Genomic DNA, 16,120 nt, shown 5'->3' on the forward strand with positions numbered 1-16,120 from the left:
TTGGATTTGCATTGGTTGTCCTATTAAATTGTGCATGTCTGTTTCACTTTAAGAATAATAATGATCTCTGACATTAAGCTAATAAATAACTTACTGATACATTGATTCCATATAGATTACCTTGCCCAAAGGGAGCATAGACACAGCACTGTCATCATACAGTAAATAAGAATTACATTTTTAGAAGCAGGCTAGTATTTGACAACTTGTTCCTGTGTTTAAATGAATTATATATGCAGCATGTAAACTCTGACATGGTTTTCATTTCTGTTTAGATGCAGAGTTCACTTAGGTCTCTCCGTAATAGTGCGGCTAAGAAGAGGGCAAAACTGAGTGGCAGCACTTCAGATCTTGAGAGCCCCGATTCTGCGCTTAAACTTGATCTAACTATGGACTTCCCTTCCCGCACTTCTTCTCCAAATGTGAGCTCTTACAGTGAAAGTGGAGTTTACAGTCAGGAATCTCTGACTTCGCCAGTGTCCACAACCCCTCAGGGAAAGATAACGTGAGTGTAGTTTATATGTTAAACCCACATTGAGAATTCTGACATAATCGCTGTTGGGGTTAGTTAAATATTGAATGGTGGGAAATCTGCATTTTTTTAATATGACATTGGTTTGCTTAGTGCCTAGATTTTATCTGAAAGTTATTCCCACTTAACGTACATTGTACTGTGCTGCTGTGGTTTAATTCATTCCTGCTTTTTCTTTGACCCAGTGCCAAGCTCTAGCTATAGTAACACAAAGTAGTTGTTAAAGCCCTGCAGTTGCTAGTAAATATTTTATAATGAAGCTGAACCACAGGCAAAACAAATGAGTAAAACAGAGAATGTCAGGAGGAGAAGGAAGATGTTTCTTATTGCAACCTAGAAAGTTAATCAGGAATGCATTTTCTTAAACAGGTTTTTGAGTGGGGATGTAACAAATATAAACTTTTTTCATTGTTGCTAAACCTGAATTATCAACTAATGCAGCATTTCCATAGTAGTAGTAATTGCTGAGAACTATTTTCTATGTGATGCCTTCATTCTCTCAGCTCCTTTGCAAAGAGATAGTGTATTGATGGAATTTGTTTTTATGTTGCACTAGGTTGAGCAGTTAGCTGCAGTATGTACTTATTTTTAGTTTTGTAAAATGAAGTGGGAAATATTTTGCTGAGTGTTGCAAGTACAGCCTCTCCTTGCCTTCTTCCTAGGCACATGGCCAAGCTGCATGCAGCTCAGGCTTGAAGAACGTAATGCAAAAATCCAGCAGAAAAAACCTCTGGCATGCCATGTTGCAGCATTGGGTCTGACCAGGAGTGTTGGAAACAGTATTCTATAATACCAAGCCTTTCCATTAGTCCCCGACATTGCAGCCTTAATGTATGACAGTGCTCACAGCTAATGCAAGTCTGTCTAATCCACCAGGGAGGATATGACCTATCTAAAGAAGTTTGAATTTGTGCAAGAGTGACAGAATGCCATCCCAGGAGTCATTAAATACCTTGAAGTTTCTTTATATGTTTAAGAGAGTTTAGTTCAGATGCTGATGTGGGCCTTGCTGGAGCCCTTGGCATAGCTGACAGGCTGAACCAAAGTAGGCCTGGCCATGGCAGAACAGTAACACAGTAGGTGTCTGTGCACCAAGTGAGCACATTCCCGACCAGAGAGGAGGGTACAAGGACACCCAGAGTTCTCAAGTAACTACACAAATGCCCACAAGAGATGGTACTAGGGTTCCAGTTGGGCCTACAGCTGGCTTTCCAGCATTGGAGGTTGAAATTCTGTGTTCACAGAACAAATACCAGCTTGGGCAGGAGAAATGGAAACTTCTCCCATATACCTGCCTTGTGTCACTTTTTGCTCTTAAAAGGAGCTACTCCATAGTGGAGGGGATGATGTGTTGAAAATGTTTTGTACCCAACGTGTACTGTTTTCACTTGAGATGAAAAATGTTCTTAGGCAGGGATCTTAGTGCCATTCAGAAATATATTTATAGAAATGATTTTGTATTGCAGCAGCTCAGACATCTTTCCTCTGCTTGGATGCAAATCACGTCCAGCAAGACTGTCTTCAGCAAGGAATAGAATTACTAATGTAGAACAGAACACCAGTGCAGGTAATTTGTTGTGCATAAAAAGAAAGATATAACTAATTCAGTCAAAGTGTCCATTATTTTCATAACGAGCTCTACTTAAGTAATATCTAATTTTATCTGGTCTTAGTTGACCTATTAAATCTTAGCGCAGAAGTGTGTGTGTGTATAATATATATAATATTTTTTTACTGTATTAGATTTTAATTGACCATTTTGAAATCATACTGTGGGCTTGGGTATGAGAAGAGACTTCTGGGATTGTTTCTTTTCCTTTTCCTGTAACACAGCTAGGGCATATTAAAACTGGCTTCAGCCCTGCAAAGCTGTCAAAAAATGTGGTGATCTGAGGGGGGTTTTATTTATGAAATGGTGACACACCATTTCAGTGATACATACTGAACAGTTCGCTATGGATTCTGTTGTTCAGGGGTAACATTTCATGATAAAGCAACCTCTAATGTGAGTATAATTGGCCAACGTCTGAACTATGGAAATGGATCTGGTGATTATGAAGATGACAAGCAGAGAGAAGTATCACCTTGTGTTTTTAAAGGTCAGAACAAAGAGCATCAAAGGCATTGTAAACCTACAAAAGGTTAGTGAGCTTCCTATGTTCCTGTGATGTCCTATTTATGGCAAAAAAATCCCAAACATTTGTTAGCTTTTTATAAATCAAATATTTCATGGAATTCAGCTTGGTCCTGTAATTACAATCGCTATTTATCTTACTAAGATATATTTGTGAAATCAACAAGCAGTTAATTAAATAGTTTTAGATAACTGTCTCCGGGATAGAAAAAGACTTGAAATGAATTATCAGAATCTCACTTTTCTCAGACAAAATATGGATATAGCTATATATGTTTCATTTTTTAAATTAAGCCATCGTTATTGGTAAAGTTCAGGCAGATAAATCATAAGCTTTTGTGTTTAAGTTCTCATGAAGTCTTGAAAAGTTGCATTGATTTAGCATTGGGCACATATTAGTAATATATAAAAGCTACTGCTCTGTGCATCGTAACCAGCTTACCTATGGTGAAAGGATTATGGCTTTTATGTGTTTCTCTGACTCTGGCCATTGTTAGCATATAGCCATGATAGTGTCTCTTTTTGACCAAGAAAGCTAAAAATGAAAGTCAGATTAAGGGATACAGTCTTCACCTTTTACATCACTTAAAATCTGGCTGATTGGTAGTGGCTAAAGTAAATATCCTGTGGCAGTATTTTAGTGTCTGATGTGAAATGTATTGGTCTTATCTCAAAGCCTGATAGACGTGTGATGTATAAAGAGAATCTCCAAGAGAATCTGTCCCCAAAGAGTATGGTTTTCCGCTCCTTTTTTCTTTTTCTTTTTAACATTAAAAATTTGGGGACTTATCTACCCTGCAGACTCTCCAGTCAGCATAGATATAGTGGCATGATGCCATTACAAGAGACTGAAAGCTGAGCAATTGGAGTGAAGGGGGGAAAAGGAATTTTAGTCAGACTGTTTAACACTTTTGTTAACACCAGTTTAATTCCTGTTGCCTATGAAACACCATGACTGTAAGCCATCTGGGACAGACACTGGCTGCTTCTTTGTACAACATGTAGGACAATCCTTGGTTAGGTTCTTAGCTGCTACTGTAATATAAGTACTGTTTTGGCTGAAGATACAATTCCCATGCCTGTTTGGTTAAGGTATAAAAGCTCGCACTAAACAGCTTGTTAGAACCTCAAAAGTGATTCAATTAAAGGAGAGACGACCAGGCTTGATGTACCTGATAAAATAAATAGCAACTAATAACCCTTTTTTGGAGGAACGGGGGGGGGGGGGATGAGGGGGAGCAGAGGAGACATTAACCCCTCTCCCCAAACAAACCAGTTCCAGGCTTTCTATTATGTTATGTAAAATAAAAAAGGGGGGAGGAGAGTAGAAGCAAAAATCCAGAATCAAAAACCAATCATTTTGCCAGTCAGTTTCAACAGCATCAGCCCCATCTCCCTAAAGTTCTCTTTCCATAGAGAAGGAGTTAGGTAGAGGTTGAGTCAGGAAACAGAACAGCTCTTCTGGGACAGAGTCTTAAAGGGCTTAAGATTTCTTTTGACTCTCCAATTTGTGTAGCCCTGGCGTGGCTTGGTCTCAATCCTCTGTGCTCAAAAGTCTGTTATAAACTGTCAGATGTAGTCGCAACAATAAGATAAAGTCAGGCTTGCAGCACATCAGCATCTATTTGCCATAATATTTTTTTGACTGTATTTGTGATTTTTTTCCAGTGACTGTCTGACTTTCCTCAAGCTGAAAATGTTATTAACTCCATGGGAGTTATTTAATGCTAAATAATGTAATGCTAGTCTGCCATTGTTACTGATTGACATTGCCATATATGCAAACAGTGCAACTAGAATTAAAATATAAAAGGTATGTTAACTGAAAAATTGAAGAACTGCTAAACTGTGTAGTAATCAACACGAAGTGCTCTTTGGAACAGGAAATCAGTGATTTTCAATTGATGCTAAATTGGCACAATTGTGCTGAATTATTGGAAAAATAGGTGCGTGGAAAATAATTATGTTAAGCTAGTTGGTATTTAGTATATTTGAAAGTAATGAGATTTAGTATTTGTGATATAGTACTTCTGAGAATTTCAGCATTAATTAAGCCTTGCAATACTCTAGAAATACAGTCCTACATAAAAGTGATTGATTGATCAGTTGAAACTAAGTTTGGTAAGATGATACTTTGGAAGAGTGCAATATATAGTATTGAATAAACTACATGATTTAGCTCTTCTTTGTGTGCAATTCTTAGGAATTACAGGGTCAACATCTAGTTTACAGCAAATTAACAACTTGGACTTCATTTCACCGAGTGCCCTGTCTGAAGATTCTGTAGTAATTGTTGGAAAAGGTTATTTTAAAATAACATTTTATTTTCTATATGTCCAAACAATTTTAGTATAGAAACAAAGCCTGTATTTTTGGACAGTCAGGAGAAGGGGAGTTGAAATGAGCTCGTTCAAATGTTTATAATTTAAAGATTAAACAATCCCCAATTTTTAAAATAAATTAGAAGTATTAAAGTTGAAAAAAGGATTGGAATTACTGTATATTTTTACACTCTTAATGAGAAATGTAATATACACTGTACTACAATATTAGCATTAAATAACAAAGAACAGTGAGAAAATTTGAGGACCAAATTTTGCATGTATGCCCACCCATTAAGTCCCATTGCAGTCAGCGGAAATGCATAATGTAACTTTGGATGGAATTTGGCACTAACGTTATAGCAACTCAAGTTTTATGTTCTGGAATTATTTTTGCTTTGCTTTAGCTTGTTACTGAGTGACTTCTGCTGTGTGCAAATGAGCTCTTGGTCAGGTTACAATATGATAACCATTTCAGGTGTTTTTGGAAGTCCCTCATCTGCTTCATTAACATACAGCCAGTCCATGATATCGTGTGTGGAGAACGGAGACGTCCTTTCTCTCAAACAAGGCATTGAGCCTCTCTCAGGGATCTATGGGAGAGCTGTCCAGCAGAACAGTGCACCTTTCCTTGATACTGAACGTGAGAAAGATGTAAGAGTGTAAAACAGATTTGATTGTTTTTCAGGTGTCGCTAGTGAATATAGTTTTATGCTGTCCAGATTCTGGTAAATAAATGTTTGATTAAAGTACAGTCATTGATATCTCAGGTGGCTGATAATGGGATACAGAGCTCTTTATTTCTTGGTCTCTGGTCTAATTCCAGCACAGGCTGGATGCTAAAACTCAGTGAATAATGAGGAATCATTTGTCAATATCTTGATAACCTCTGAACAAAAGGTTGCTTTGTCTCTTTGCACACTTTTAGTAAACATTCATGTGACTAGTTTTGTTTGTACAAATATTCACTCAAAGTTGTCTTTAGACCTGAAATAGAGATGTATTTAATTTCATCAGTCTTTTTATGACAATTCAAATATATTAAAGGGATACATTTGGTGAAAGAATTCAATTGATTGTTGCAAATGTTCAGTTCAATGCAGTTTGTTCATTTGTTGCAAGTACTGAAATGTATCAACATCACATAATAGCCATTAAAACTGTTATTATTTAGCAATTTTTGTTAACACTCTGAGCAAAGAGACCAGGGATTGAATGGACATGGAAAATGAACTTCCCACTGGCCCCTAAGGTAGTCCCTTCCTTTCATATATCAGAGGGGTAGCTGTGTTAGTCTGGATCTGTAAACCAGCAGAGTCCTGTGGCACCTTATAGACTAACAGATGTACTGGAGCATGAGCTTTCGTGGGTGAATACCCACTTCGTCAGATGAATGTCATATTCACCCACGAAAGCTCATGCTTCAGTACATCTGTTAGTCTATAAGGTGCCACAGGACTCTCTACTCCTTCCTTCCATGTTCAGGATATTTTGTCAAGGCAGTGTGAGGAACCAGCTGGTGTTATTGACCATCATCTGTTGTGTGGACAAAGAGGACTGCAGACTTTTAATCCAGCACCATTCATAAACCATACATCCCTGTAAATAATCTTGTCTCAGTTTCTGCTCTGTGGAGAAATTTCATGAAGAGCTGTGCTGCTACTTACATCTTGTTCAGCTTTCTTATGACTTTGAACATTAATATTTATTTGTATAAAATAACACAAAGTCAAGGTACTACTTCAAAATGAAAATCACATTTCTTCCTGAAAATGCATATCAAGTAACCTCTAAGGTTGCTAAAATTTAAAGAAATTAATGACCATTTATCTGTTTTCTCACTTCATTTAATCTGTGCACTTGACTGCACTTTTAATAGTCAGTTTCACAATTTCCTTATAGATAAGGGAGAAAATTAGTAACTGAAAATACTCCTAGAGTCTAAGGCCAGAAGGGACCATCATGATCATCTAGTCTGACCCCCTGCACATTGCAGAACCTCACTTGCCCACTTCTTCAATAGCCCCATATCCTCTGGCTGAGTTACTGAAGTCCTCAGATCTTGATTTAAAGACTTCAAGTTACAGAGAATCCACCATTTACCCTTAAGCATAAACAGGGGATCACAAGAACCCTTTAAGTAATTTTTAAAATAATCAGGTCTCACAGTTTGAAGACTGCTGTATCAAAAAATTGTTTAAAAAAAAAAAAAGTCAAATAATTGAAGTTGGGCTGGACTCCATACCCTTTACTCAAATTAGTGAGTAGTTATTCACACAAGTAGTACCATTAAATCGATGGATTCACAGTCCTGCTCCCCCTAATAACTTAATTATTCATAAATTACCACTAGTGATTATTTCTTTGCAGCAAAGAGTCTCATGCTCATTTTACAGAATATAAGTAGTCCCAGTGACTTCAGTGGGACTGCTCACAGTGCATAGAGGTAAGCACATGCACAAGTCTTTGCAGGATTGGGTCCTAAATTAGCATAAATAATTCCCAAACACACTGTGGAGTAGTAGTTGTGAGCCTCTTTGTTTAGCAAAGAAGATTCCCAGGGCTAAGTTATTGACTGAACTATTTCAGTTCAATTACATTTTACAGTGGGACTTTCCCTGTTTTGTGCAGATGAAAGTTGCCATGTCAAAATCTGCCCGGGATAAGATGAGGCAGAAGAAGAAAGAAGAAAAAGAACAGAGTCATAAAGGACATCCGGAAGTCAATGATGTTGAAAAAAAGGAACAAAATCCCTGGGAACGACTTAAACATAGTGAACTAGAGAAAATGGCGACAGAAAGTAATGTTTAGTATTTTGTCAGTTTAATGGCATACTATTGAATGGTGTTGACTAAGAAGTATGTTCTAAATCTGGTATAATAACACTAATTATTTAAGGTTATGACTGCCCAAAATGATATCAGGTGTTGCTGAAATTTTATGCTACAATGTAATCTTCATGATTTTATTTGTTGTTGGATATAAAATACTAACAATAATAAGGAAGGAATTTATGACTGACAAGCTGACTGTTTCTGAAATCTTTATAGAGTACAGCAAAGTACTAAGAAATAGCAACTTCTTTCCTTTTTCTGATTTTCCTGTTCTTTCTCTGTTTTGTAGGTCTAAGTTTTTATGGAGGTGTGTTAATAACATCCAAGCATGAGTCTTTATCTTTAGAAGATGTTGCCTTCAGTACTTCACTAAAAAGAACATCCAGTTTAAAAAAGACACAGTCTTCAGTCTTGCTAGATTCAGGTAAGCTGTTACAGTTAATTAAATGTAAAACACTGTATTTAAAATGTTCGGATGCTGGCAGATGAGACAAACCCATAGTGTAATCGGTCTTAATACGATTTATTTTAAAACTGCAGTTTCATTATTTTTTTCTATTACAGGAATAATGTGCAGAGCTGTGTATGCTCTTACATTTTAGCTCAATGCTAGCTACCACTTCTTATTACTAATAAATCATTACAGAGAATACTTACATTTTGCAGGTATAGAACAACATTTCTAATACATTTTTCACATCTTTATCTTCTTTTGTGGAAGAGGCAGATACATATCCCAAAACTGCAAGCAGTTACAAAGACAAATTTTATTAATAGATTGAAACCCACATTAAAATACTGTATGCCCCCATTGAGCATAAAACCCTGACCCAATGTTGTTTGTCTGTTAACCAAATGTGGGGAAAAAGACAAACACATTGGGTGAAATTTTGGCCCTATTGAAGTCAATGACAAAACTTCCACTGACCTCAAATAGAGCTAGGATTTCACCCAAAGTTTATCATACGGTAATTGCTAAAGCTTAGGTGCTAAAGTTGCACCCCTGACACCTGCTAAGGCACGCAGGTCCTGATACTACAAAGACTTACACATCTGCTTATACTTAAGTACATGAGTAATCCTATTGAAATCAGTAAAAACTAAGCACATGCAACTGAAGTCTTAGATGCTGTACTTATGAGTGTAGAATAAATATACCTAAAACATGACCACTATTTTTACTCCTTAGTCCCTCTTTACTCAGGATACCTGAGAAGCTGCACAGACATTGTAAGAATCGTTATTGGGTGAAGGGTTCTAGGATTTTATTTTATTTTTTTTGTGATATGAGTTTCATTGCAATGCTCGGTCTCAGTAGCTTCTTCCAGAATAGCACACAGCCATTTCCCCATAAAGTGTATTGTTTGTTCCCAGTCAGGGCATGCCTACCATCCTGATGTTTTTAGCTCTTAATATATTATCTCCTTCCTAATATTCCATGATGAAGACAGAGTAACGGTGCAGCTGCAGCTCAGTTCTCCAGCTGGCAGCTCCCGAAGTTTCTGCAAAGCTCTGCCCCAGTCCAGCCCAGGTGGGGGTTACAAGAAGCTGGGAGATTCTATAGCGTTTGCCAACTGTCAGTGGTCCCCAGGGATGCTCCAGTAAGTGTGGATAGTCAGAGTGCCATGTACAGGGGACTTCAGGAGAGGTGGCATAGGAACCAACTATCCCGACTACATTGACTACAGGCATTTTGTTCCGTTCACACTGTAAAGTGAGCAGAGTGGTGCTAAGGCTGTAGTTCAGGGAGTGTGCAGGGTCACTAGTTTTTGATGACTTTACCAAAGGAACAAGAGTTGAAGATGATTAGATGTCTGACCTGCAAGGAAAATACGATTTTAGACAAGTTATTTTTGAGTCACTGAGGTGGTCTCTGCCCTCTTGAAATATTTTTTATTTAGGGTTTGGCAAACAGAGACATTTAAAACCCCAGGGGCATTTCACTCCCCCCCCTTCCCCCCCCCCTTAGTGACTCAAATTATTTAATGGAGTAAAAACAAAGTTTAAAAAAACCCAAATACTTTGTCAGTTTAAGGGAAGATTAACTCTGATGCAGTGTTAATGTTTGATAGAAAGCCCTTCAGACTGGAGGCTTATAGCTGCTATGCTGGTAGTTCTTTAGCCATTATCAATAGGCTAGAACAGTAGCAACACAGAAACTAAAAAACAAATGCATTTTGGATTGTGAAATGATTTAGAAATTCTTCTTTCTAGTTTGCTAGTAAAACATTGAAAATCTACAGCTGTCTTTGCAATTATCGGTAGTGTGATACTGATAAACTGAATTTGAGCAATAGCTTATTAAAATTAAAAATGAATCATTCCTTTGAATTTTACTGCTAGTGAATGATTCAGTGGTGTTAACTATTCCTGCTGGGAACATTTAATTGCAGAATTTGTGTATTTTTATGACTGCATAGCTTGGAACATTAGAGATTTCTGGGGAGCTATTCAGTCCTTAGGCCAAGATTTTGTTGCCTCTCCAAACTATAGAACCAAATACCTGTTTATATCAGAAAAAGTGTGTAATTGAGAAACAGCACATCATTTCTTCTGAATTCTGGAAAAATTCTGACTTATGAGTATATAAATAATTTTCAAATTAGACTTATAAATAAATTCAAATGCAGGCAATAGCCTGCTTAGGTTTGCCCACAATATCTTTGAATGCATCTATTTGTCCATGTAAAACCCTGCATTTGTGTGTGCAATTCAAGTTACGGTCTTCAAAATGAGTGTCTGTGTGCACAAATTTTCATGTACATGCACCAAATGGTGCACTTGCAAATATTGTGGGTGTAACTGTGGTGACCTTTTATAAAACTCAGCCCTTTAGCAATAGTAATCTGTCCAGACACCAGCTTTACTGTAGGTAACTACATTCATGTCTTACTGTTAGTCACTTTCTTCATATTATGAAGATGGTTACTGATTATTGCTTAAACACTTCATGACTTTACAGATGAAACATCTCCTGGACTGCGAGGGCAGCATAAAGATCGAACCCCGTCAGTCACGCATAGTCCAGAGATAATGGATCCATCAGAGTTGCGACCCTTTTCAAAACCTGAAACAGCACTGACAGAAGCTTTGCGACTTTTAGCTGATGATGACTGGTGTGTATATGTATACACATACACATATGGAGTCTGATTATAATTTGCAGCGTTTGTTAATACTTTTTAAAAAAAAAAAGAAATGTACATAGCATTTTGGTCAAAAAAGTTTGTCTGTTTTTAGTAAAATATAAGAAAAGAGGGCAAGTCCTCATGGTTGCAAAGAAAATATTGAAATAGTGAACCAGGCATAGCCATCAGAGTGATGCCTGGCAGAGTTTGCAGATAGCCTGAGACAACAGCTCTGAGAGGTGGGACAAGTATCTCAGTGGGTTGTTAATTCCAAGACCCAGTGGGTTGCAGAGCTCCCAACCAACATCACTGTGTTGTTCCAGATGTGAGGATGGGCCCCTACTGAAACTCCAGAGATGAGCAGTGGCATGGCCCTGTTGCTCCCTTCCTGCCTCTCTTTGGGTGGGTGGGTGGGTGGGTGTGTGATGTATCTACAGCCCTGTCCTGTCTTAATCCAGCCCTGCTACTGTCTGTACCAAGGAACATTTTTGAGAGCTTCTAGTTTAAATGATTGCTGTTTTGGGAAACAATTTGTATTCACTATTTGTTTCCTTAATAATCCCGATGGTTGTGCTACTTGGACACAGAATTAAAGGCAGGCCTGGAAGGGACCGCCAGAGGTCATCTAGTCCAGTGTTTTCTCAATCTTTTTGATAGTAGGGACTGGCTTTCTGGCTTCCTAAACTGTGTCAAGGAAATCTCAGGGACTGGTACCCGTCCAAGGACCAGTTGTTGAGAAACACTGATCTAGTTCATCCCCCTACACTGAGGCAGGACCAAGTAAACCTAAACCATCCCTGTCTGACCTGCTTTTAAAAACCTCCAATAATGGGGACTCCACAACCTCCCCTAGGAAGCCTGTTCCGGAGTTTTAACTATCTTTTTATAGTTAGAAAGTTTCCTAATATCTAGTGTAAATGTCCCTTGCTGCAGATTAAGCCCATTACTGCTTCTCCTACCTTCAGTGGACACAGAGAACAATCGATCACCATCCTCTTCATAACAACCCATAACATATTGGAAGACTGTTAGATTGTTATCAGGTCATCCCCGTCTCCCCCTCACCCGGTCTTTCCCCATGACTAAACATGCCTAGGCTTTTTAATCTTTTTTCATAGGTTAGGTTTTCTAAACCTTTTATCATTTTTGTTGCTCTCCTCTGGGGTCTCGCCAGTCTGTCCACGTCTTTTTTCTAAAGTGTGGCCCCCAGAATTGGACACAGGGCTCCAGCAGAGGCCTCACCGTGCTGAGTAGAGCAGGACTTACAACAGGCCTGTTTGTTGTCAGTAGCTACTGGTGTGGTGCTCTGCTCTTGTTCGATGATAAGTCTGTGTGCATGTTCCCTCTGTGTGCTGCCCCAGTTCTGCGCAGATAGCTGACACAGCAAACCCTGAGAGAACGCCTAAAGACCACAGACTCTAGTAAGGTACGAAGAAACGGGAGCCAGGTTTATTGTCAAACGAAGCACAGTAATAGTTTCCCGTAGACTCTGCAAGACGTGCTACGAATTTGTGCCCCGGGGCAATGGACCGGCTCAGTCAGTGGTGTGACTTTCCACTGCCCCCTAGGCCAGACAAAGATGTGCACTCTGGGACCTACTTTTATACAGTTACGGGACAAATTACTCATCCCTACGATGTATTGAAGTGCAGCCCCATGGCTCATTAGGGTGCTGTCTCCGCCTTTGATCATGTTGTTTCAAACAGATCTATCCGTTGTGCTGTCCTTTTGACCCTGTCTTTAAGATGCACCTGCCTGTTCCCCGTTATCTCTGGAGTGTCCTGATATCTTGGCACAAGTTCCTCTTATTAGCACTTATTATGGATGCACCTGCGTCTAGCAGCCCTCTTCTCGCCAACTTCTGTGAGTGGGGCCTGCCTCTGGCTCACAGCTCAGCTTTTGCTTAGCAATGCCTGGAAGTACTTTGGTTCAGGCTTCAGGTCTCAGGCTGGGCCTCTGACGCATGAGTTTGTTTCAGGGCCTCATCTTACTACACTGTTAATATACCCCTGATGGATATTAGCCTTTTTTGCAGCTGCAGTGCATTGTTGACTCATACTCAATTTATGATCCATTGTCACCCCAGACATTCTAGTTATCTGCTGTCTCTGTGGTTTTTGTGAGCTATTGCTTTTCATTTAAATATCTGTTTTATATAGGGAGAAGAAGATCGAAGGACTGAACTTTGTTCGATGTTTGTCTGCCTACCATGTTGATGTGTTGACTGGAAAACTGCATGAAACAAGTCTGGCTGTAGTTCAAGAGGTTAAATTTTCATATAAAAATCTTATGCCAAAAATATTGTTTTGATAGGACTGAGTAAACATTTGAGTGGCAAGGTGTTACGTTCAGTTGCTGCTGTTTTCTGTATGTTGGCCATCTTTGAAAGGATGGGTGCACAGTTTTGTAAAGCAGCCTGTATTTAGGATAGTCAATATTTTTAAATTTGCTTGAAAGCCGTGAAAATTAAGATCTAACCTGATAGCATTTTAATATGTTATGCATATTAACTCCCACCCATCAGGAATCAAGATGAGAATTTCTTTTTCTAAATGACTAAAAATTTACAAAGAGGAAAATAAAATTAAGCGTTACTACTTGCACATTGTTTATTTGGGTTTTTCCTGTTTGCAGGTGAAGAATTTACGCTCAGGCGTTTCCCGAGCTGCTGTAGTCTGTTTAGGGGATTTGTTCACCTACCTGAAAAAGAGCATGGATCAAGAACTAGACAGTACTGTAAAAGTCCTGTTGCACAAAGCCGGGGAATCCAACACCTTTATAAGGGAAGACGTCGACAAAGCATTGAACGCTATGGTTAATAATGTGACTCCAGCACGTGCACTTTGTTCTCTTATAAATGGAGGTCAAAGGTAACTCCTAAAGAGCTTATAATGAAATAACTAAGAAAAAATTCAGTGCATCACATAAGGCACTTAGTTTTTCTTATCAAAGCAGAACATTCAAAATGAAATACTCCAGCCTTACAAAACTCTGCTTATCCAGAGCAATGTTTTTTGGCAGACAAGTAAGATGTAAGATTTTTTCCATTATCATGGTGAAAGGTAGTTTAGTAAAATTTGTCTGGTTGGTACATTTTATGATAGTTTCATAAGACTGCAGTAATCTGTAGTAGTGTTCATTGCCCTATTCTTGAGAAGCCTGATAACATTCATTGTCTTCTGGTAGAACTTATTTAATCCATCCTCCTCTGCCACCTATTTTGCTGTCATAAACTTTTCTCTTCAGCAGTTTTGGGGAATGGTTTTCTTTCACATCTGGCTACCTCTGAACACCTCCTTCTTGACTAATTTCACAGTACTGAGACTACACTTCTCCGAGTGGCTAACAAGCTGCTCTTTGTCTCAGCACCTGAATTTCGACTTCCTGCTTGGTTTTGGCCTGAGTTTTCATTCTATCAATCATTCTTTGAGTACTTTAAATGAGACAACTTCTCTCCATCTTTTTTCATACTTTGAATCCTAACCCCCCCCCCCCCCCCTTTATTTTTGGTAGAAAGTTTACTCGTTCCCTTTTTCATTAAGCATATCTTTTGATCTTTTATATCCTCTCTCCATCTTTCATCTATAGGACCTCTAATAGTTAGCCTCAGTCTTAGACATCTAGTGATGATATCTTTTTCATCTCATTCTGTGATCTCTCTGCCTGCTTCTGGATATATATGAATTTTCAGTGCTAAGTTCTCCTTCTACAATGTCTCTGACAGTCATACTCCTTAACTCAAACTTTAACTTTGTCCCAGAGTTAAAAATTTTGGGTTTATTCTTGATTCTAGTCTTTTTTTTTTCTTTTCTTTTTTTTCTCCCTTCTACTTTTCTTGCCGGCAAGTTGGTCTGTTACAATTTCCGGAATGCTGCCAGAATCTGATTCTTTTTCTGCTGGAATCCTTATTTCTGTGTCTTTACTTCCCAGAGGATTATTGTAATTCCCTGACTAAACTTCTGGGGGTACAAACTACTGTCTCCCAGGCTGTGGGGAAAAAATGTTCCAATTGCTTATCCCTCAGCTAAGCTAAGACTTGTAATTTGGTGTCCAACAAGAAAATGTGGTTTGTCCCTGTATTTGGTCTGTGGTCTCTTTCTCTCGGATAAATTAAAATAACACATGGTATCTGCTGTGATGCCCTAAAGCAATGGTTACCAAACTGGGGTTCGCAAATGTTACAGGGGGTTCTCAGGAAAAAAATCCCTAATGGCAGACACAGCTGTTCCTAGGGATTCCGGGCAGCATGGGGCCAGCAGTCCGGAGCCCCTAGACTTCCAGGAGCTAAGCAGATCAAAGCAACCTATCTGTCACTGGAAAGGGAGGTGGATATTTTATGCTGTTTTTAAAATTAAATAGGCAGCTAGTCTTGTTTTTAAAATGATTATAAAGAAGTTTTAAGCTTTGTTGTAAAGTGTGTTGTTTTTGTGGACTGCTCAAGAACTGAATGCTTGTATAGGAGGAACTCTGAGTTGGCTTCTTAAATACCTTCATGCTGTGTCACATCTGATACTCCTTGATGAAACATAGGAGCCTTGTCTTATAACTGGCTTATTCAAAGTGATGATAAGCTACGAAAGTGAGATCTTGGAAGAGTGTTGCTGTTTTCATAATGTAATCAAAATACTGTAATGATAAATAATAATAAATAGTGTGCAATAAGCATGTCATAAAAACAAATTGTGTATTTCCAAGATCACTGCTTTTATAATTTATACTCAGGAAATATTCATTTTTAGGAGGGGGTTTGTGAGACTTGACCTTCTAGTGAAAGGGGTTCACAGGTTGTTAAAGTTTGGGAACCACTGGCCGAAAGACATTGCTCTGCATTGCTTGTCCTGATTCGGACTACTGTGACAGTTTCTCACGTCTGTTCTCTTGTTTTTAGTGTATTTGACTTTCACTTGATCTTACTTTTAGTTGTATCCTTGCTTTAATGTAATTACAAAATGCCGCTGCACCATCTGTTTCCTACTGTTACTTGGAACTGAGACTGTGCAATCAAGTATTTCAGATTCAGATAAAATTTATAATACAAAAAAATCCCAAATCCTTCTAGTTTGAAAGCTAGATTAGAGCATACAGAATAGCACTAGATTAGTCCTGCAGTAGTGCTGCCTGTTGTTGAGTGATACCTGTGACTCTGTCCACCAGTATGTTTTGTTCCTGGT

At 38.5% G+C, this 16,120-nt stretch overlaps 1 protein-coding gene across 1 annotated transcript in view; it reads left to right on the forward strand.

Moving 5' to 3' along the window:
* Positions 1-16,120, forward strand: part of TOGARAM1 (TOG array regulator of axonemal microtubules 1) — a 90,140-nt gene that overhangs the window by 44,157 nt on the left and 29,863 nt on the right. The window contains 10 exon segments of the mRNA XM_075065864.1: positions 276-505; positions 1,999-2,099; positions 2,506-2,673; positions 4,870-4,968; positions 5,466-5,641; positions 7,619-7,787; positions 8,111-8,245; positions 10,784-10,937; positions 13,109-13,214; positions 13,584-13,819. Of these exon segments, the coding sequence (XP_074921965.1) occupies positions 276-505; positions 1,999-2,099; positions 2,506-2,673; positions 4,870-4,968; positions 5,466-5,641; positions 7,619-7,787; positions 8,111-8,245; positions 10,784-10,937; positions 13,109-13,214; positions 13,584-13,819 (1,574 nt within the window).

The sequence above is a fragment of the Chelonoidis abingdonii genome, chromosome 4 (assembly GCF_003597395.2).
Source record: "Chelonoidis abingdonii isolate Lonesome George chromosome 4, CheloAbing_2.0, whole genome shotgun sequence".
NCBI lineage: Eukaryota > Metazoa > Chordata > Testudines > Testudinidae > Chelonoidis > Chelonoidis abingdonii.